The following is a 21,643-nucleotide window of genomic DNA, read 5'->3' as shown; positions in this document are numbered from 1 at the left end:
CTTTTTATGGCTCACATTAGAAAATGATCCAAATAATTCAAACAGATTTGTCAGAAAAAACACATAGCTTTGACTTTAAGAATATTGTAACTGGACCTTTAACCTACTGTGAAGTGGTCACACCAAAGTCAAATTTATCACATTGTTAGACAGATTTTGTGACTCCAAGGATAATGATAAATGTCTTACAAATCCCATAAAAAGTTATTTATACAATTATAATTTGAATTAACATAGTAAAACCTATTTCAATAAATTTAATTGTAAATCTATAGATTTCTATTTAATATTCAGAGTGGTTGGCTACCAGATACATAGGTAAAGATGAATATATTAGGTCTCATTTACCAAGCATTTTCTTACTAAACATTTTTTTTTTTTTTTTTTTAATGAGACAGAGCCTCAAGCTGTCACCCTGGGTAGAGTGCTATGGCATCACAGCTCACAGCAACCTCCAACTCCTGGGCTCAAGCGATTCTCCTGCCTCCGCCTCCCAAGTAGCTGGGACTACAGGCACTCGCCACAATGCCTGGCTATTTGTTGGTTGCTGCTGTTATTAATTTTTGTTTCTTTTACACATCTTCAGGGAAATGTGTCAAAGGTTTCATTCCAGCAAAATTATTCCTGTCACCATGAAATTTAGTTAATATTTAGTTCTCCAAGTTTTAAACTTTCAAATAGATAATTTAATTTCCAGCAATTTATTTTTCTCAAACGTTTTCTTCCTGGCTTAAACATGTTTTTGCTTTGGTTTTCATCTTCTAAGTAATGTTAATGCAGCAAACATAAAAGAAAACAAACAACCAAAAACTGAGAGATGCCCATGCATTTCCCATAAGGAATACAAAAGAACCTAATTAGATATGAAGCTCATTTCAATCAAACATCCAACAAAAAGAGAGGGAGAAAATTATCTCATTTGACTTACTGTAAAAAGCTCAAAAGTCATAAAAATATAAAATGTTTAAATTCAGTAAAATTACTTTTAAATTAAAAGTCATATTTTTATCTTACAGGGGGCATTTTCTTTTTCTTTTCTTTTTTTTTTTATTAAATCATAGCTGTGTACATTAATGTGATCATGGGGCACCATACACTAGTTTCATAGCCCGTTTGACACATTTTCATCTCACTGGTTAACATACCCTTCCTGGCATTTTCTTAGTTATTGTGCTAAGACATTTACATTCCACATTTACTAAGTTTCACATATACCCTTGTAAGGCATTTTTTAACGCATTTTGTGGGAACATAGGTAATACTGGAAGATACTTAATATATACAAAACAAAAACAATTCTATTAGACACTTGAATCCCCTTTCAAGTATCCTTAACTAGTCAATTCTACCTACTTGTATAGATAATATGCACAATAGATGAGAAATCAAATCCCTTTTTATCTGTGTTTCTTAAATAAATGCAAAAACATAATGTTCTAATTAGCTTAGCCAAAATGGAGTTAAAACAAATCAGTTTTTTTTATTCATTAAAGATGTTTCTAAAATCCCACCTCTTTCATTAGTTTCTTTCACTTGTTTCCTCTTATTAAAGTATTTAGGTGGTCATTTCGAATCCAATTTTAAAATAATTTTCTCATTGAGAACAAAATTTCTAACAATTCAATAACTTAATTTTAATATTGAAACTCAGTTTTACTATTCTGTGGCATATCCTTGAGACACAGCAGGAATTTGGACTTGGGCTAACAATGTCGGTGATGGGAGAGGCAGCACTGTTGACTCGGTATACTGCAGTGTATTTAAAGTAGTTCATTTATGTCATAGGATCAATTCAGTTTTATTCATTTTTCATTGCCAAGGAATATTACACGAAACACTGATTATAGGATTACTCATTTAATCCTACCTGTAGTGAGGTATTACTTTATTTTTTATTTTTTATTAAGTCATAAACACATAGATCATGTATACATTAATGCATTCGTGGGGTACAATGTGTTGATTTCATATAAAATTAGGAACGCTTACATCACACTGGTTAGTATATATCTCATCTTGTTTAGTTAATTATTGTGTTAAGACATCTATACTCTATACTTAATAGATCCGACTTGCACCATTGCAATATGCACCATAGGGGGATTACTTTTAAAAAACACACCACAAGTCAAATGAAAGGGCCACAGTGGGACCTGATTCACCAGTGAATGAGCAGTGTCTGAGAGCAGCCGCTCAAGGAAGGAAAAGCACTCACAGCAGCTGTAGCAAATGGAATGTGACAGGGAACAGTGGACCTTGTTAGCCAAGCAACTGCAGGTTAGCATAGGGAGAAGGTGGGTACGTTTGCAATTTATGTTTTTCATTACTTCTTGAATTCTCCTAGGAAACTAAATGCCATATGAACTACAATAATAGGTATTTGTTAAGAACTAATAACTGACCCAACTTAAATGAACTCGATAATTTGTTTCTTTTGATTGGCAACTATAAATTCACCAATAAATACCTGTAGTTATGAAAAACTTGCTCAACATATGAAATAGTATAATTAACGGTAACTTTACTCCAATCATAAAAATTAAAGTATCAAGTATTTACGTGTATAAATATATATATATATATAAACTTGAGACTATAATTTTAATAGTAATTACTATTCATATGCACATATTTAGTTAAAGTGATCCTATATTTAATATTATTTTATATTACAAAAAGAATTCTATTTTGTTTTTCTCTCAACCTCATGCCTTTTTGATTCATAGAAATAAATACTTTTCTCAGAATGAGAGAATAATGTTGATTAATATTATTTCCAAAGGGAAAAATCACTGCTGTAATGACACAGTGGAGACATTAAATATTCACACCCAAGAGAGCAAACATTTTTCATATTTCCAGACAACAAGTAGAGATACAATTTTTTTAAATGACATATAAAAATGCTTGTATAGAATGCTCATTCATAAGACGTGCTTGTTAAGTCCCAGAGAAACAACGAAACAGGCTACAGAAACTTCAGGTACAATCATATTATTCCATCTTGGTTTGTAAATAAAAAGATGGATGTTCTAAAAACATAATTTTTAACCTCAATTACTTTTACAAGAGTAGAGAAACTTTTTTATAAATAAGTATACAAAAAAGATTCACCGAAAGACCAAGTGTTTTAGTGTGATTTTTCAACTATTTCAACAATTCTCTATAAAAAAGAAAAAAAAAATGTTATGTTAGAGAATTTTTCTATATAAGAATTTTCCATCATAATACGTATTATTTCTTATCTAAATGCTCTCTTCTCCTCTACTATGTATGGGACTTTAGAGCTAATTCAGAGAGTGAAAATTGAAATGTATAAAAGCAGTAACGATGCCACATTGCAGAGTCCTATCAAACAGGTACATACATATTTCAAGCCTCTAAGAGCAATGGTAAATACATGATTATTTGAAATACAAAATTAAAATTATAAAAAAGACAATGACCAAGAATGTGTACAACATTATGTCAATAATAATTAGAACTTTACTATTAAAAATATATTACTTCCCTCTTCTGAAGTAAGTCAACCACAGATGACAGTGTAATCAAGAGTTGACTAGAACGGACTGTGAGAGAAGTACACTGGGAGAGTCTCAGAAAGATGATAAATTCTCCTCCCTCTTAAAGAGACACCTAAAGTGAAAGTTCTGTTCCTCTTTTCTGTTTTTGCATGTTTTCAAGGAAAAAATTACTATAACTGGAAATACAGCAGACATCCTGCCACCATGCAAGAAAAGGAAAGGGCAATCCTTGCCGAAGCTGGACAGCCGCATCACTACCTTGAAGCAGTCCGGCTCTGCATTGCTACTCACACCAGGGTTATGCACACACCGAAAAGGACTCTGATTATTTATTTTGTGTATTCTATTACAGCTGAAAAGCACACTCACCCCAACACTCAGTGTATTATATAATTTTCACTATATTATCAAGGAGTTATTTGGAAAATCTAAATGAACTGATACATATTGTCATACAATACTATTTTTCTAAATGTGAAATTTGGATGTCTGAAATAAAGGAGGTAAAGTGGGGCTTTTCTGTTCAGCATAATTCTTTGTTCTTGTCTTATGTCTAGAAATATAGATAACATTGAACATGCTTTTTTTTCTCTGACTTGTCATCCTCCTAAATACTCTTTTTCCTTTCCCTTCCGTTCCCTTCCCTTCCCTTCTCTTCTCTTTTCTTTTCTTTTCTTTATCTCTCTTTTTTCTTTTCTTTTCTTTTTTGTTGAGACAGAGTCTCACTCAGTTACCCTGGATAGAGTGCTGGCCATGGTGTCACAGCTCACAGAAACCTCAAACTCTTGGACTTGAGCCATCCTTTTGCCTCAGCCTCCCAAGCAGCTGGGACTATAGTCACCCATCATAACACCTGGCTAGCTTTTCTATTTTTAGTAGAGATGATGTCTCGCTCTTGCCCGGTCTGGTTGGAACTCCTGAGCTCAAGCGATCCTCTTGCCTCAGTCTCCAGCCTCTTGGGTTGCTAGGATTACAGGTGTGAGCCACTCCACTGGCCTGACCCCAAGTTTTCTAATTATTTTCACATTTATACATGCTGGATATAATTTTGAAAATAACATAAAATATCTCCCTTTGGAATGCCCTCAGTTTGCATCTGGTGCTTTTATGATTGGCAGTGAAGTCTACATAGGAGCATACTTCTCACCTTCCTCCATGCCACATCCAGGGACTTGGAAATGGTCACTTTGTGGCATTTTAATTAATAAAATTTACCATGTTTAAGATTACCTGCACAAATATTTAAGACATGGTTTTTCTTCAGTGATCTAAATAAAAACTTGTAGAGTCTAGGCAAAATTGAAAGACAAATGTAATAAGATATGTGTGACTCTCTATAAAATAAGGTATAGTTTATTTAATAGCATTATCATATTCATAAATATAAAGTGTCTATTGCACAAAACATTTAGTAAGTTCAATAAGTTTAAAAATAAAAGACGAGGTATTCAAATACAGGTATTAGCATTATTTCATGTCTGACTCTGAATGACAGGGGAAGTTAGCATACTCCTCTCCCTGAGGGGATAGGAATTCATTTATTCAACATTCTGAGTGCTTACTTTAGGTATCCTATGGTGGTAGGCTTTGAAAGTATGCCTATCACCCTACCATACCGCCTTATTACAGGAGGTCTCTAGTTGCATAAGGCTTATTTTGTATCATAAATTATTTTATAAAAATTGTGATAAGTTGGCGGTGCCTGTAGCTAAAAGGAGTAGGGTGCTGGCCCCATATGCCAGAAGTGGCAGGTTCAAACCCAGCCCTGGCCAAAAAAAAAATTGCAAAAAAAAAAAAGAATTGTGGTAAGTGCTAAAAGGAATCTATATAGGATGATATATGTACACAATAAAAGGGAATAGATACACTTTTTTAAGGAAAGAAACTGGCCAGACTTTCCAAGACTAGGTAATAGAGTTCCTCAAACCATCTTTCTTTTGCTCTGATTCCAGAGTTACCAACCAATCCAGATGTCAATTTGGCTATCTGTGTATTTTGATAACACTAATATGATTTCTTGAATTATGGAGTTATGTATTTGAATCCCTGAAAAGGAACTGTTATTAATTCCCTTCCATATTAAGCATTGTATACATTTTATAGTTGATAAAGTTGAGCAAGTGAATAAGAGCCTGAGCATTTCTGGGTACCATGATTTAATTATGTGTACCAAGATGAGAGTAAAACTCTGGATTCTGGCATTCAAATAATCAAGATATTGCCCACTGGAAATCCCAAATAGCCTTCCTAGGCACCAGGAATAGCTAGTTGGATATTGTGAATTGAGTATGCTGTACCAGGTAGTGGGAGAATTGGTTGCTACATCTCATCTCTTTCTGCCATTCACCAGCCGACTTTCTTGGTGCCTATGCACCTGCTCCTGTGTGCATGTCTGTCTCTGTCTGTGTCTCTCCTTCCTTCCTCCTTTCTTATTTATGGATTTTTATTGAATGCACCAGATACGAGAATATAAGAATACAGTAGTACGGCAGTAAGTAGTAAGTTGAGCACCCAAGGGACTATAACAAACTGGCCATTATACAGAGGTGATCAACATAAGGAACTGGGCCCACTTGTACTGAAACATACACGTGGTGCATGTTCAGACTAAAAGTTATGTCAATTTAAGGAGGTAGTCAACTATGGAGGTTTTGCTATATGTAGTTCTTTAGTTTTAATACAGCTGAACACATATTTAAGGAACAACTTTAAGTTTCAGGGAAGTTAACGAAATGTAGATACATCAGTAGACTTATCAGTCTACCAATCCACATATCAGATAAGATGTTTCTGTCCTGGACAGCTCTTACAACTAGGATATATGTGGATTGGCAACTCTGTAAAACTAACAACTATTCAAAGGGGTCCCACATTATTAAAATAAATAGCCTTGTTTAATAATATTTATTTGTACATTAAAATATGAATGATACTTAAATGCATTAAGCAAAGAAGTTTTAAAATGGAACACAGGGTGTTCAACATGTGAAAAAAGAGATTATACATGTATTTTTGAAAAACATATTTACTGTTATTATGGAATGTGGATGCCATCAATCAATATATTTCCATTATTCTCAGTGTTACAAATTAATTTTAAATCAGTAATTATGTGTCATTAGAACACATTAAACCTTGCTACGTTTTAATCTGTTTCTCCTAACCAATTTTTTGATGCTCTGTTTTGTAAAACTTGCAAAAATCAAGAAAAAATTTACACCTCTAGAGCTCCTTCACACATTATTTTCCTTACCTATATTCTGTGAAAACTACCACAGCTTCACAACTTAAAATACTTCTAATAAAACTTGTTTCTATTCTTCGAAAATTAGTTAAGTGTTTTACCTTTTGTTTTTCTTCACACATCAGCAGTCTTGTTCCAATTCAGTAACAAGAAGCACAACTTTGCATTTTGAAAATGCTGTTCACCTTAAAACTTCTCTTACACTAGAGCTGAAAAAAAAATGGGACAGTTCTCCTTTTTCTAATGCTATGGAGGAGTGATTTCACAAACACATTAATTATCTCATATAAAAATGATAGGGGATAGGAATCATGCTATGTAAATTATATTGAAAATATTGATATTTTTCATCAAGTTGAAGAATTATATGGTGTAACACATGAGTCAGTACATCTATTATTGTTTAGATTGCATTTTTTGTCACTGATTTACGTCTTGTGGGACTCAGATGACTCCCTGAAATATCATGATCTGTTTTTGTTTCCAGTCATGAAGCAATAATTTATATAAAATATTCAAGCTGACTTGTACATAAACTAATTGACAGATGTAGGCATTATCATTTCGGGATTAATCATGGTGCGAGTACATTCAAGTACATTTTGGATAAGTCTGTGATGGATGTGAAGGAAACATTTCCACTACTTTTCTCTCACTATTACCTCGTATTTTATATTTTAAAAATGCAAATCCCCAGTACTCTTTTCTTTTATACGTCCATATAAACAGATAAGTGAAGATTAACTATAATTAGAAGCATTTTTAGGAGATAAAACTATTTCCAATTTGCATTACCATCAAAAAAAAAATAACCAAACCACCATTGTTTCCTACATTAAAATGCTGGGACCATGTTGCACTCATTTCCAAGATCTAAATTAAAAAGTGATCTGTATTTTTGCATGAATCAGTATAAAATGTGATCTTGTCCAAAAAAGTAGTACTGCAATCTGAATCTTGACACAACATTGAAGTCAATGTATTCTGAATATTATTGGATATTTTTGGTCACTCATGTAGGTTAGTGGCTTATTTAGAGATGCTTCCTATTCTGAAGTTATTACAGAGATAAGAAGAAAAATTTTATTGTCATTTTGTACTTATCAATAAGAAAACACAGTCTTCTGGAGGCTCTTTTAGTGGGTGGCCAAATATTCATAAAATACATCTTACTTGTATGTTTCAGCATCCCTAAATCTGACCAGAGTTGATTATTATGGATTCATGGAATCACATATGTGAGCAGCACCTTTATTTTCTATTTAGCTATTTCTCTAAATATTTGAAACCTAATTATTTGAGAAAATGAAAGCAAAAGGCAACTTGCTTAGGAACATAAAAGGTGAGACCACAGAAATGGGTAACTATTATATATGTTCATTCATTCAACAAATATTCATTGCACATTTGATACGCATTGGATACTAGTCTAATTGCTAGAAATTCATCAGTGATTAAAACTGATAAAGTTTCTGTCCTTATGTTTCTAAAGATGAGATTAGATTGTCTATATCACTTAGAATTAATAATCCATTCTCTCAACCTCCTCTAATTCTTAATGGAGATTGTTATATAATAAAAATCCAGAACAAAATGCAACAAAACATGAAAACAGTTAATTCAGCCAATTGGTCTTTATAATTAAATAATAATTGCATTTATAATTACTTTGCTAATCATTATTGAATACAGTGGTACCTTGTTCATGGAAACAAATTCTTCTTATTGCTATATATTTTCCTCTATGCAGTGGAATTGCTGCTTCTCTATTCATGCAGTGGAATTTGCCTGCTTCTCTCTTCTAAGAGGTAATCTCTTTTTCCACTGCCTTTAACTTGGACTATCCTTGTGAACATTTCAAAGTGATATGTGAACTCCAGAGCCAGGGCTTCATTTGGCTTATAAACACCACTTTCACCCTCTGGGAGCATTATTTAGAAATCTCCATGTTAAGAAGCCCAGATGGAAAATGACTAGGAGAGGGACACCCAGTATCCTGGCTGGGCCCATCCTCCAGTTTATCCACTGGTTTAGTTAACAAACTGCCTATAAATTATTGCTGTGTTTAAAGCCACTAAATTTGAGTGTGGTGTGGTACAGAGAAACAGAAAAAAGCTGCAAAACTTTTTAAATTTTGGACCTTGTGCTAAACCTACATATACAAAAGTCAGCCAAAGTTCTGACTATAATCTCTACTCTACAGTATGGTGAGAAATAATTAATTCTTTAAAGATTCACATAAGTATTGTGAAATTGCTATGGTAATATGTGAAAGGAAGAAAAGTAGAGCTATTGCATGAGAGGGTATAATCACTGGGAGGGAAGCATATTTCTGGAATAGGTGATTATAAGTGCAAAGGCCCTGTGGTAGAAAGGAGCACATACCAGAAACCAACAGAAAAGCAGCCAGTGAGGCTGGAATAGAAAAAGTCAGCTCACTGGGAGATAAGATTGTGCTGGTTGGGTAGGGTCAGATATTTATTAAGAGCTGTATAGCATATTTGTCTTATAAATAATACCATTAATGACAGTGCTTATATGGAAAAATACATGGGAAATCTGTATCTCTTTGCATATGTGCATTTTATCTATTTGATGCAATTATTTGCTGCAAGAGCATTCAGGAAATGGCAGGAAAACACGCTGCAAAGGATCATCAGACGGAGTGCTTAGATTTCATTAGTAAACCTTCTTTTGTATCCAAGCCCTCAGAGATGAAACTAAGTAACCAAATAAATCTAATAATAAAAATGAATTAGAGAAATATGAGCTTTGGTAATAGTGGTTGTATTTGTCTTTCAATTGAACAATTAAACTTTACATAGAAGAAAAGAAATACGATACTGCAGTTAAATACAGCATATAACCAGGCAAATCAACTTGTGCCTATTGTACAGGTTAAGCCTGTACTATGTGGTCATCAACTATTTTAATTCAGGATAGAACAGAGTATGTAAAAATTTGAAGGGCTAATGAAATCTTTTAAACTCTCTATTATTGTTCTCATGAAAGAAATCTGTCAAGAGAAAAAATAACAGTAAATTACTTCCAATGAGATAACAACTAGTAAAATATATTTGTTGGAAATAGTCTTGCTTTCCTCTAATCTCTGAAAATATAGACATAGCAATTAACAATCCTGAAGTCCACTTCCTTTGCCTACTATACTCACAATAAAATGATTGGTCACAGTACAGACAAGTCACTAAAATGAGGAGGCATTTTGGGGGATAGCTAACCTAGGCGATAACCCCTTAAAACAGTGAGAAAAAAAGGAAGAAAGAAGGAAAGGAAAAGAAGAGAAATTCTGTATTCTTTTTGTTACATTCGATTGTTACAATAGAGTAATTTTCTCTCATCATCCATAAATCTATCATCTTGCTAATACTCAGGTAAAATCATTTTCATTGTAGCACATAATATATATTAATAAGCTACTGGACTTTTTCTAATATTCTACTTTCCTTTCCACTTTAGATTTAACAATCATATAATAATCACTGTTCTGCTTGCGAATGAATCATATGCAATAGTAAGGAAATAGCTGCGAGGAGATGCCGCCCATGAGAGATTTAATCATAGGAAATGGCTGACTTTTTATTTCCAATAACCATCTGCACTCATGGTAAATCAGGTGCTAATGAAGCTCAGGCCCAGACTGCACAGGAGCATAAATCTCAAGAACCAAAAGTCGTAGAGCAACAGACATCAGAAAAACAGAGTTTTCTAAGGAAATACACCAAGATTATCATATAGAAGGTCACCATCTGCAAATGTGTCACATAAATGAATATATTTGGTAGTCCTAATACCACTTTATGACACTGGCTGTAAACACCATGTCTCTACTTTTCTTTTGAAACTTATTACTTTCAAATATTGTGATCATTTGTGGTTTTATATCTCCTTCTAGACAGTCAACATCTTGAGGGTAGGGGCTCTCCATTTCAGTTTAATTTTTATCGCCTCCATAGTGCTCTGCACATATTAAGTACTTGCTATTTGGAGAATGAATAATGGAAATAAAATTATTAATTGTGGAATTCTACTTTTAGAGCAGAGAAGTATGGCAGAATCCTCCCCCCCACCCCCCAAGTGCATGAGGAAGCCAGGTCTAAGTTGAATAGAATTTGGACCAGACATAGAATTAGATTCAAGTAGTGTCTTCTGATATTTAATCAATATTTGTAAATCTTCTAGAAGTTTTTGCCTGTCAGTCATCATAATCCTTAAATGAATGTCTTGTTCAATCATTGTTGAGGTGATACACATAAAAGCAATCAGGATAGAGTTAGAAGGAAAGGGGTAAACTGAGACCTACATCTTAAAGTCAAAGCCTGTGACAAAAAATGATTCAAGGATTAAATATTGCAACTTGACAAAAATTTGCCCTTATCTATATGCTGGTGTAAAACACGGGCCACATATACGCTTGTGGTTATTAATAACTATTTTCTTAACCATTTGAAAAATACAAAAGCAAAGATCTGAAATCCTAGGTAAAGTTGGAGTCTGGAATGTCTATGAACACTTACAGCTGCCTAAGTTTCATACCATCTCCAGTCTTATTTGACCTCCTATTCTCCACTGGTTTCCATGTATGCAGAAATCCTAAGGAAGTGCTAAAAAGTCTTGTCCCTCACTTTTAAAAAAATATTAAAATTATAAATCCAAAAAAAATAAATCTAGCTTCCAGAGCCAATTTGTCCACAAATACCTTATGACTTGCATGAGGTGAATATTTAGAGCAGTAGATTTTAGCTTGATAAGACTCATGAATCTTATTTCCAAAAATACACACACAACATAAATGTGCAGGATTTTACCTAAAATTACAAGCATCACCATCTTGAAATCTATTAATAGGCCCCAGACTATGTAAGCCCAGGTCCAAAATTCTGATTATAGATAGCTGTATATGCAAGCCAGGAGATTAGCCAGCATCTTAAGAGGTATACATCACACATGATGGACCTTGATAATATGTTATTTTTTTATTTCTTATTCACAGTTAATTGATACCAGAATTTATTATGCTAGATCACAAATACCATTTGCAATCCTCGGTTTCACATAGCTACATGAAATTCACATGAAACAAAATAAACAGAATGAAAATTCTTTTCACTTAAAACTGAGAAGATAGGCAAGTTTCACCATTCAATATACGGGGAATCCCAAAAGTCTCCATACCTAGGAAAAATGTGAAATTGTAGCTAAATGTGCATTTAATTTACAAAATATTCTCTATGTGTTGGCTACCACTTTGTAAAATTTGTAATGACTTCTTGGCAAAAAAGCAATATTTTCTAAATAAAAGTAATTTAGCTACAATTTTCCCAAGGCATGGAGACTTTTGGGACACCCTGTATATTTGTGGGCATGATCTCTATAATTGTATTCAGATGATGTTATGCAGTACTAATAAGTATTCACAAAATCAGAGTTGCTCACATTTGATGAGTTGAATTCAACTTTTGGAAGCTAATTAGTCCATATTCCTGCCTCAAGCAAATTTACATCACCGTATCTCAAATGCAGGGGCCTTTGACCTATGAGAACCTAATTTGCTATTAGGGAGAGGAATATCTGTACATGTGTCATTCAGTCTATTTTTTTCACATTTACTGCTTTCTTTATTTCATTTATGTTAATGCATTGCAAATAATTGATCAGTCTTTGGTTCATAATACAAATAGTTGTACTTGAAGCCAAATTCAGGCTGTTAGGATTCATTGGATGATATTAACTGGGAAGGAGAATTATGCCATCTAGTATTATAATTAGGGATATTTTTAAAACATCAAATTCATTTTAAAAATACATGATAGTAAAATAATTTTTAGATTTGAACTTAATGTTTTCCTTAATGATTTCCCATAGAAAGGAACGTACTTTCATAATTATGTTCTTTATTGTGTTAAAATTATCAAAAACTTATTTAAAACAATGTGAAAGAAATACAGTCTGTGATACAGCTTATAAGGTGAGTGCAGATGATCTTGACTTACATGGTTCCATGTATGATTTTCCTACCATACTTTAGGTTGTGACTTCTGATGCTTGTCCTGGCAACTGACACATCTCTCTCACAGCCCCAGGAAGACACACTGTCTTGGGGGCAAACCACTGACACTCTACATTACACTGCACTGCCAGAAGGTTTTGCCCAACTCTAGGCAAAGGGAAGTGTTCTGAGCAGTTTAAGGTAGGCTAGGCTAAGGTAGGGTGTTCATGTGATATTAGAAGTATTAAATGTATTTTTAATTTTAGATATTTTCAATTATAATCAGCTTATAACTGAACCCCATGGGTTGAGGAGCATCTGTAGATCTTAACTTGCAGTGACAAGTAGCAGATGAGTGAGAGAGACACGTGGCAAAGCACTGCTGTCATCAGTATCTGCACCGTTCTTACTTGGCTTCAGCTTGTTTTGTGATAATTTTACCACTATAAGAGATGTGTAATGGGAAGAATTATGGATAATGATGGTTTCCTAGAGCAATTAGTAGGTACTAAACATAAATTGCATTTATATGTTTACATACTTATACATACTTATAACATATGTGTTACACATACATACTTACATAAGTATTATAAAAGGCTATTATTTTTCAAAGTTTTTTGCTCTGAAGGATTGATTCAAGTCTATCCATTGAATCTTCCCATTTGGCTTTGTCCTTGTCTACTCTTACTACTTTGGTTCAAGTCATTGTCATTGTTTACTTTGATTATTGCATCAGTGCAATTTAAAAAATATTTCTACTCTTTCCCTTCTGGGAACAAGGAGGGATTTTTTTCTCATCCCCTTGGTGGGGAAGAGATGGGACCATGTGGCTACTTCTTATTGATAATGTGTTAGGAAACATAATGTGGGTCATTTCAAGACAGAAGCATTTAATTGCTTACATTAGAGTCTCTGGAATTCTCTTTCCTTCTTGCACATTGAATGGTAAGGTTTAAGTGGAGGCTGCCCGGCTGACTTGGTCAGAATACAACCTTGATCAAATAGAACCTCCTAGCAATATGGCATGGGGATAGGTGACAGCAAATGCAATCAGAAACCATTCTATTGGTGAAGAGGTGTATTGAGCCTTGCCTGGTTAACCTCTAGTAAGGTTATTAGAGAATTAGGAGATGCTCAAATCAGCATCTTGAGTGTGGTTATCAAACCTTTATAAAATGAAGTTTTACAAGTTCACCAGACAGCCAGGGCAAATCACTGTTAACCACGGATGTCCTTGTGAGGCTGGATTGTGAAGGATATCTATGAAAGATGTTTTAGAGTCCACCAGATCTTCTATGTGTATCTCAGTGGTAACACAGTGATTAAAGGTGATCTAGAGAAAGGAACAGGTATCTCAGTCAGGGATTGCATGCATTTGCAAATGACTACAGGATCCAGATGTGGTAAATGAACATGGGGATCTTGCTTTTGCCCGTGGTGGTCTTATACTTCTGGCCTCAAGCAATCATCCCACCTCAGCATCCCAAAGTGTTTAAGGTTATAAAGGTCTTCAGTCTCAGTTCAACTCCCCAGCTCATTCACCAAAGACTACAGACATGTGTCAGGGTTGAACAGAGACCAGCAGAAAACAAAACAGAACCACTTAGCCCCACCACACCAAATAGGTCCCCAGTTTCTCAGGCCATAGCACTGTACAGTACCTCAATAAAGCTCCACAGGAAAAGTCAAACGGTGTAAAATAATCATGGGGCAGAATCAGCGGAAAAACTCTAGTAACATGAATAACCCGAATAGATCGAACCCCCCCAAGGAGATATATGGCAGATGTAACTGAAGATTCCATTCATAAACAGCTGGTCGAGATGTCAGAAATCAAATTCAGAATTTGGATTGCAAACAGGATTAATAGAATGGAGGAAAATTTGGAATTAGAAATTCAAAGAGCAATTCAAAAGTCAGAACTAGAAATTCGAGGAGAAATTCAAAAGTTGTCTCAAGAATTTAATGAATTTAAAGAAAAAACCACCAAAGATTTTGATGCACTGAAGCAAGAATATGCAGCACTCAAAGATCTGAAAAATGCAGTAGAAGTGCTCAGTAACAGAATGGAGCAAGCAGAAGAAAGGATTTCTGACATTGAAGACAAAGCTTTTGAACGCTCCCAAACGCTCAAAGAGGAAGAGATATGGAGAACAAAAACAGATCATTCTCTCAGAGAACTCTGGGATAATTCGAAGAAGGCTAATATCTGCCTCATTGGAATCCCTGAAAGTGATGAAGTGGCCTTGCAATGCACAGAGGCCCTTCTCCATGAAATTATGAAAGAGAATTTTCCAGACATGCCTAGAGATTCTGACATTCAGATAGCAGACAGTTTCAGAACCCCAGCATGACTCAATCCAAATAAGACATCCCCCAGGCATAACATGATTAACTTCACTACTGTTAAAAAGAAAGAAAAAATTCTTAAAGCAGCCAGACATAAGAAATCCATTACCTACAAAGAGAACAATATTAGAATGACTGCAGATCTCTCTGCTGAAACTTTTCAAGCCAGAAGAGGATGGTCATCGACTTTTAATCTCATAAAACAAAATAACTTTCAACCCCGAATCCTGTATCCAGCTAAATTGAGTTTCATTTATGATGGAGAAATTAAATACTTTAATGACATTCATATGTTGAAGAAATTTGCCATAACCAAACCAGCTCTTCAGTATATTCTCACACCTATCCTCCATAATGACCAGCCCAATCCTCTACCACAAAAGTAAACTCACTCAGAAACTTTGGATCAAACTCCAACTTCCACAGTGGCAAAAGCATTAAAAATGTCCACTGGACTTTCAAAAAACTTGACAGCAAAAATTTTACCAGACTTATCAATATTCTCCATTAATGTGAACACCTTAAATTATACTCTAAAGAGGCACAGGTAAGCTGAGTGGATACAAAAACTCAGGCCAGATATTTGCTTCATACAGGAGTCACATCTTACCTTAAAAGATAAATATAGACTCAGGGCAAAAGGATGGTCATCCATATTTCAGGCAAACCATAGCCAGAAAAAAGCAGGCGTTGCAATTCTATTTGCAGATACAATAGGCTTTGAACCAACAAAAGTAAGGAAGAATAAGAATGGTCACTTCATATTTGTTAAGGGTAATATTCAATATGATGAGATTTCAATTATGAATATTTATGCAACCAACCAGAATGCACTTCAATTTATAACAGAAACTCTAACAGACATGAGCAACTTGATTTCCTCCAGCTCCATAATAGTCGGAGATTTCAACACTCCTTTGCCAGTGTTGGATAGATCCTCCAATAAGAAGCTGAGCAAAGAAATTTTAGATTTAAACCTAACCATCCAACATTTGGATTTAGGAGACAGCTACAGAACATTTCATCCCAACAAAACTGAATACACATACTTCTCATCAGCCCACAGAACATACTCCAAAATCGATCACATCTTAAGTCACAAGTCTAACCTCAGTAAATTTAAAGGAATAGAAATTATACCTTGCATCTTCCCACACCACCATGGAATAAAAGTTGAGCTCAATAACAACAGGAATCTGCATCCTCATACAAAAACATGGAAGTTAAATAACCTTATGCTGAATGATAGCTGGGTAAGAGATGAGATTAAGAAGAAAATTGCCAAATTTGTGGAACAAAACGACAATGAAGACATGAATTTTCAGAACCTCTGGGATACCGCAAAGGCAGTCCTAAGAGGGAAATTTATAGCACTGCAAGCCTTCCTCAAGAGAACAGAAAGAGAGGAAGTTAACAACTTAATGGGACATCTCAAGCAACTGGAAAAGGAAGAACATTCCAACCCCAAACCCAGTAGAAGAAAAGAAATAACCAAAATTAGAGCAGAATTAAATGAAATTGAAAACAAAAGAATTATACATCAGATCAATAAATCAAAAAGTTGGTTTTTTGAAAAGGTCAATAAAATAAATAAACCTTTGGCTAATCTAAACAGGAAAAAAAGAGTAAAATCTCTAATCTCATCAATCAGAAACGACAAAGACGAAATAACAACAGACTCCTCAGAAATTCAAAAAATCCTTAATGAATATTACAAAAACTTTATTCTCAGAAATATGAAAATCTGAAGGATATTGACCAATACTTGGAAGCACGTCACCTTCCAAGACTTAGCCAGAATCAAGTGGAAATGTTGAACAGGCCAATATCAAGGTCTGAAATAGCATCAACCATATGAAATCACCCTAAAAAGAAAAGCCCAGAACCAGATGGTTTCACATCAGAATTCCACCAAACCTTTAAAGAGGAACTAGTACCTATATTACTCAACCTGTTCCAAAATGTAGAAAAAGAAGGACTATTACCCAACACATTCTATGAAGCAAACATCACTCTGATCCCCAAACAAGGAAAAGACCAAACAAGAAAAGAAAATTATAGACCAATATCACTGATGAATATAGATGCAAAAATATTCAACAAGATCCTACCAAACAGAATCCAGCAACACATCAAACAAAGTACACATCATGACCAACTTGGTTTTATCCCAGGGTCTCAAGGTTGGTTCAATATCCGTAAATCTATAAATATAATTCAGCACATAAACAAATTAAAAAACAAAGATCATATGAGTCTTTCAATTGATGAAGAAAAAGCTTTTGATAATATCCAGCATCCCTTCATGATCAGAACACTTAAGAAAATTAGTATAGAAGGGACATTTCTTAAACTGATAGAAGCCATCTACAGCAGACCCACAGCCAATATCATATTGAATGGAGTTAAATTGAAATCATTTCCACTCAGATCAGGAACCAGACAAGGCTGCCCATTGTCTCCACTGCTCTTTAACATTGTAATGGAAGTTTTAGCCCTCGCAATTAGGGAAGAAAAGGCGATCAAGGGTATCCATATAGGGTCAGAAGAGATCAAACTTTCGCTCTTCTCAGATGATATGATTGTATATCTGGAAAACACCAGGGATTCTACTACAAAACTCTTAGAAGTGATCAAGGAATACAGCAGTGTCTCAGGTTGCAAAATCAACATTCATAAATTGGTAGCCTTTATATATACCAAAAATAGTCAAGCTCAAAAAACAGTTAAGGACTCTATTCCATTCACAGTAGTGCCAAAGAAGATGAAATATTTGGGAGTTGATCTAACAAAGGATGTGAAAGATCTCTATAAAGAGAACTATGAAATTCTAAGAAAAGAAATAGCTGAAAACATTAACAAATGGAAAAACATACCATGCTCATGGCTGGGAAGAATCAACATTGTTAAAATGTCCATACTACCCAAAGCAATATACAATTGTAATGCAATCCCTATTAAAGCTCCACTGTCATACTTAAAAGTTCTTGAAAAAATAATACTTTGTTTTATATGGAATCAGAAAAAACCTCGAATAGCCAAGACATTACTCAGAAATAAAAACAAAGCAGGAGGAATCACGCTACTAGACCTCAGACTATACTATAAATCGATTGTGATCAAAACAGCATGGTACTGGCACAAAAACAGAGAAGTAGATGTCTGGAACAGAATAGAGAACCAAGAGATGAATCCAGCTACTTACCGTTATTTGATCTTTGATAAGCCAATTAAAAACTTTCAGTGGGGAAAAGATTTCCCATTTAACAAACGGTGCTGGGTAAATTGGCTGGCAACCTGAAGACTGAAACTGGACCCACACCTTTCATCATTAACTAAGATAGACTCTCACTGGATTAAAGATTTAAACTTAAGACACGAAACTATAAAAATACTAGGAGAGTGCAGGGAAAACCCTTGAGGAAATCAGTCTGGGTGAGTATTATCTGAGGAGGACCCTCCAGGCAATTGAAGCAGCTTCAAAAATTCACTACTGGGACCTGATCAAACTAAAAAGCTTCTGTACAGCCAAGAACACAGTAAGAAAAGGAAGCAGATAGCCCTCAGAATGGGAGAAGATATTTGCAGGTTATGTCTCCGACAAAGGTTTAATAACCAGAATCCACAGAGAACTCAAACATATAAGCAAGAAAAAAACAAGTGATCCCATCGCAGGCTGGGCAAGGGACTTGAATAGGAACTTCTCTGAAGAAGATAGGTGCATGGCCTACAGAAATATGAAAAATGCTCATCACCTTTAATCGTTAGAGAAATGCAAATCAAAACTACCTTGAGATACCATCTAACTCCCATAAGATTAGGCCATATCACAAAATCCCAGACCAGAGATGTTGGCGTGGATGTGGAGAAAAGGGAACACTTCTACACTGCTGGTGGGAATGCAAATTAATACATTCCTTTTGGAAAGATGTTTGGAGAACACTTAGAGATCTAAAAATAGATCTGCCATTCAATCCTGTAATCCCTCTGCTAGGCATATACCCAGAAGACCAAAAATCACATCATAACAAAGATATTTGTACCAGAATGTTTATTGCAGCCCAATTCACAATTGCTAAGTCATGGAAAAAGCCCAAGTGCCCATCGATCCATGAATGGATTAATAAATTGTGGTATATGCACACCATGGAATATAATGCAGCCTTAAAGAAAGATGGAGACTTTACCTCTTTCATGTTTACATGGATGGAGCTGGAACATACTCTTCTTAGTAAAGTATGTTAAGAATAGAAGAAAAAGTACCCAAAGTACTCAGCCCTACTGTGAAACTAATTTATGGCTTTCACATGAAAGCTATAACCCAGTTATAACCTAAGAATATGGGGAAGGTGGAGAAGGAGGAGAGGGAGGGGGGATGATGGGCAGAGGGAGGGTGATTGGTGGGATTACACCTGTGGTGCATCTTACAAGGGTACATGTGAAACTTAGTAAATGTAGAATATAATTGTCTTAACACAATAACTAAGAAAATGCCAGGAAGGCTATGTTAATCAGTGTGAAGAAAATGTGTCAAACTGTTTATAAAGCCAGTGTATGGTGCCCCATGATCACATTAATGTACACAGCTATGACTTAATATTAATAAAAAAAATGGAACCTCCCCACCTCTGCAAATAACTCCGAACATAATGAAAAATAATTCTTTCTGGTTTTAAATCACAAAGATTTGGGGGCTGTTTGTTACCTTTCTGCCATGTGCAAAACATGTGAACATGTCGTCTGACATACTATTGCTGCTCTTACAAATAATCCCTCAAAAGGGAACCATATTTTTGTTTGTTTCCTCAGGAACAGAAACTGTTTTGGTGACTAACAATGACTGAACCGATATTATCATAAAGGACAGAAAACTTGCAATTTATCTATACATTTATTCCATGTAGCTCTTTACTCAAGGTTTCAGTATAGGAATGAAATCGCTAGATTTATCAAAACTCCTAATCTAATTTAAAGCTGAGGTGTCTTCTCTGCGTTAGCTAATGGTTGATGCAAGAATAAAGTTCATTAGAAGTATAGGGGACAGTGCAGCTTCGTCGCTCGTTCTCACCTCGGAGTTCTCTTCTGCTATAGCTTTTTGTCCACCTTCTCTGGCTCTTCCAATTTGGAGCCAGGGGTTGGAGAAGACATAAGGAGAGTAGGGATGGTTCTTAATTTGTACCTGCCAGAAAATTTCCACTGGTGTGTTCTAGTTTTTCCAAATTTAAAAAATTTGCTTTTCTTTTGGGATCCTCCTTCAAATATTTCAGTTTCTTCTCTACTTTGTCCTCCACTCTTTACCTCCGACAGTGGGGATATCTCAAGCACAGTTCCCTGCCATGGTCAAGTACATCACCAGTCCAACCAGTCCATCTAGTCCTCCTCTATGTCCTTTGGGCAGATCAACTCCCATTACTTTTGCTGATGTCCATTTGCTCTTCTTCTTTTTTTTTTTTTTTTTTTTTTTGTAGAGATAGAGTTTCTCTTTATCGCTCTCGGTAGAGTGCCGTGGCGTCACACAGCTCACAGCAACCTCCAACTCCTGGGCTTAGGCGATTCTCCTGCCTCAGCCTCCCGAATAGCTGGGACTACAGGCCCATTTGTTCTTCTTGAACAACAGTCCAAGACAGTCCCAAAGCAGCTCGGTTTCATCTCTCTTTCTCTCTCTCTTAGACACACACACACACACACACACACATACATACACATATACACACGTAGCCTACATGCTGCATGTTTCCCCCTGGAAAACTCAGGGACCCTAATGTTACCCCAAACTACTCTGCTGCCACAGTTCCCCAGTCTTTACTTCATGCAGATGTGACTCATTCAGAATGACCCACAAAGCAGTATACACATGCTAAGATCCCCAAATGAGAATGTGAACCTCCACTTTTGACTTGGGTTAGAGTTAGATCTCATAGAGAGTGATGGGGCAGACCTGCCAGCCTATCTCCCTCAGAAACACCTGTCCAAAACCCTTCCCATCTCCACCTATAGGCTCTTTTGTGCTTTCACGGTCCTCATTGGTTCTGCATCAATATCTGTCTTTGGATTGTGCCTCAGCTGAAACCTCCATTATAGTAATCTTTTTGAAAAGAAATCAAGCCTTGCCAACCCCACCTTTGTCCCACTCCCTCCCTCTCTGCCCTCACACATACACACACAAGCCCCTCTGGATCAAAATCCTTTAGTGACACCATTTGAATTTAGGGTACAATCTAATTAAACCTAAAAAGTCCTACATGATCTAGAAGACACTGCCTCACTAAACCCTGTGATAATAAGGGTTAGTCCCATGAGTCTTCTTTCTGTCGCTTTAGAGCAGAATCCCTAATCTCAATTCTCCCTCATATAAGACGCAGACACTCATTGTTGTGAGAGACAGTCCAGTGCATTGGGGAATGTTCAGCAGCATCCACTGGTCACCAGATGCTAGCAGCACCCTCTAATCTTGATGCAACCATCAAAAATGCCTACAGATACTACCAAATGTCCCTGCAGGGGGAGGAGGGGGGT

The 21,643-nt window shown here is 35.5% G+C and overlaps 1 protein-coding gene across 5 annotated transcripts in view; it reads right to left on the bottom strand.

The window, feature by feature from the left end:
- The window catches only part of DGKB (diacylglycerol kinase beta), a 727,110-nt gene that overhangs the window by 182,041 nt on the left and 523,426 nt on the right, over nt 1-21,643 (bottom strand). The window contains exon 22 of one of the 5 annotated variants that reach the window (XM_053553746.1): nt 6,875-6,977. The exons of the other annotated variants lie outside the window; for them this stretch is intronic. Coding sequence (XP_053409721.1) covers nt 6,950-6,977 — 28 coding nt within the window. The 3' untranslated portion in view covers nt 6,875-6,949. Of the gene's footprint in view, nt 1-6,874; nt 6,978-21,643 lie in introns of those variants that run through there. 5 annotated transcript variants of the gene reach the window in all.

This window comes from Nycticebus coucang, chromosome 11 (genome assembly GCF_027406575.1).
Source record: "Nycticebus coucang isolate mNycCou1 chromosome 11, mNycCou1.pri, whole genome shotgun sequence".
In the NCBI taxonomy this organism is placed as follows: domain Eukaryota; kingdom Metazoa; phylum Chordata; class Mammalia; order Primates; family Lorisidae; genus Nycticebus; species Nycticebus coucang.
The sequence above is the reverse complement of the archived record's forward strand: the minus strand, read 5'-3'. Positions and strand labels throughout refer to the sequence as shown.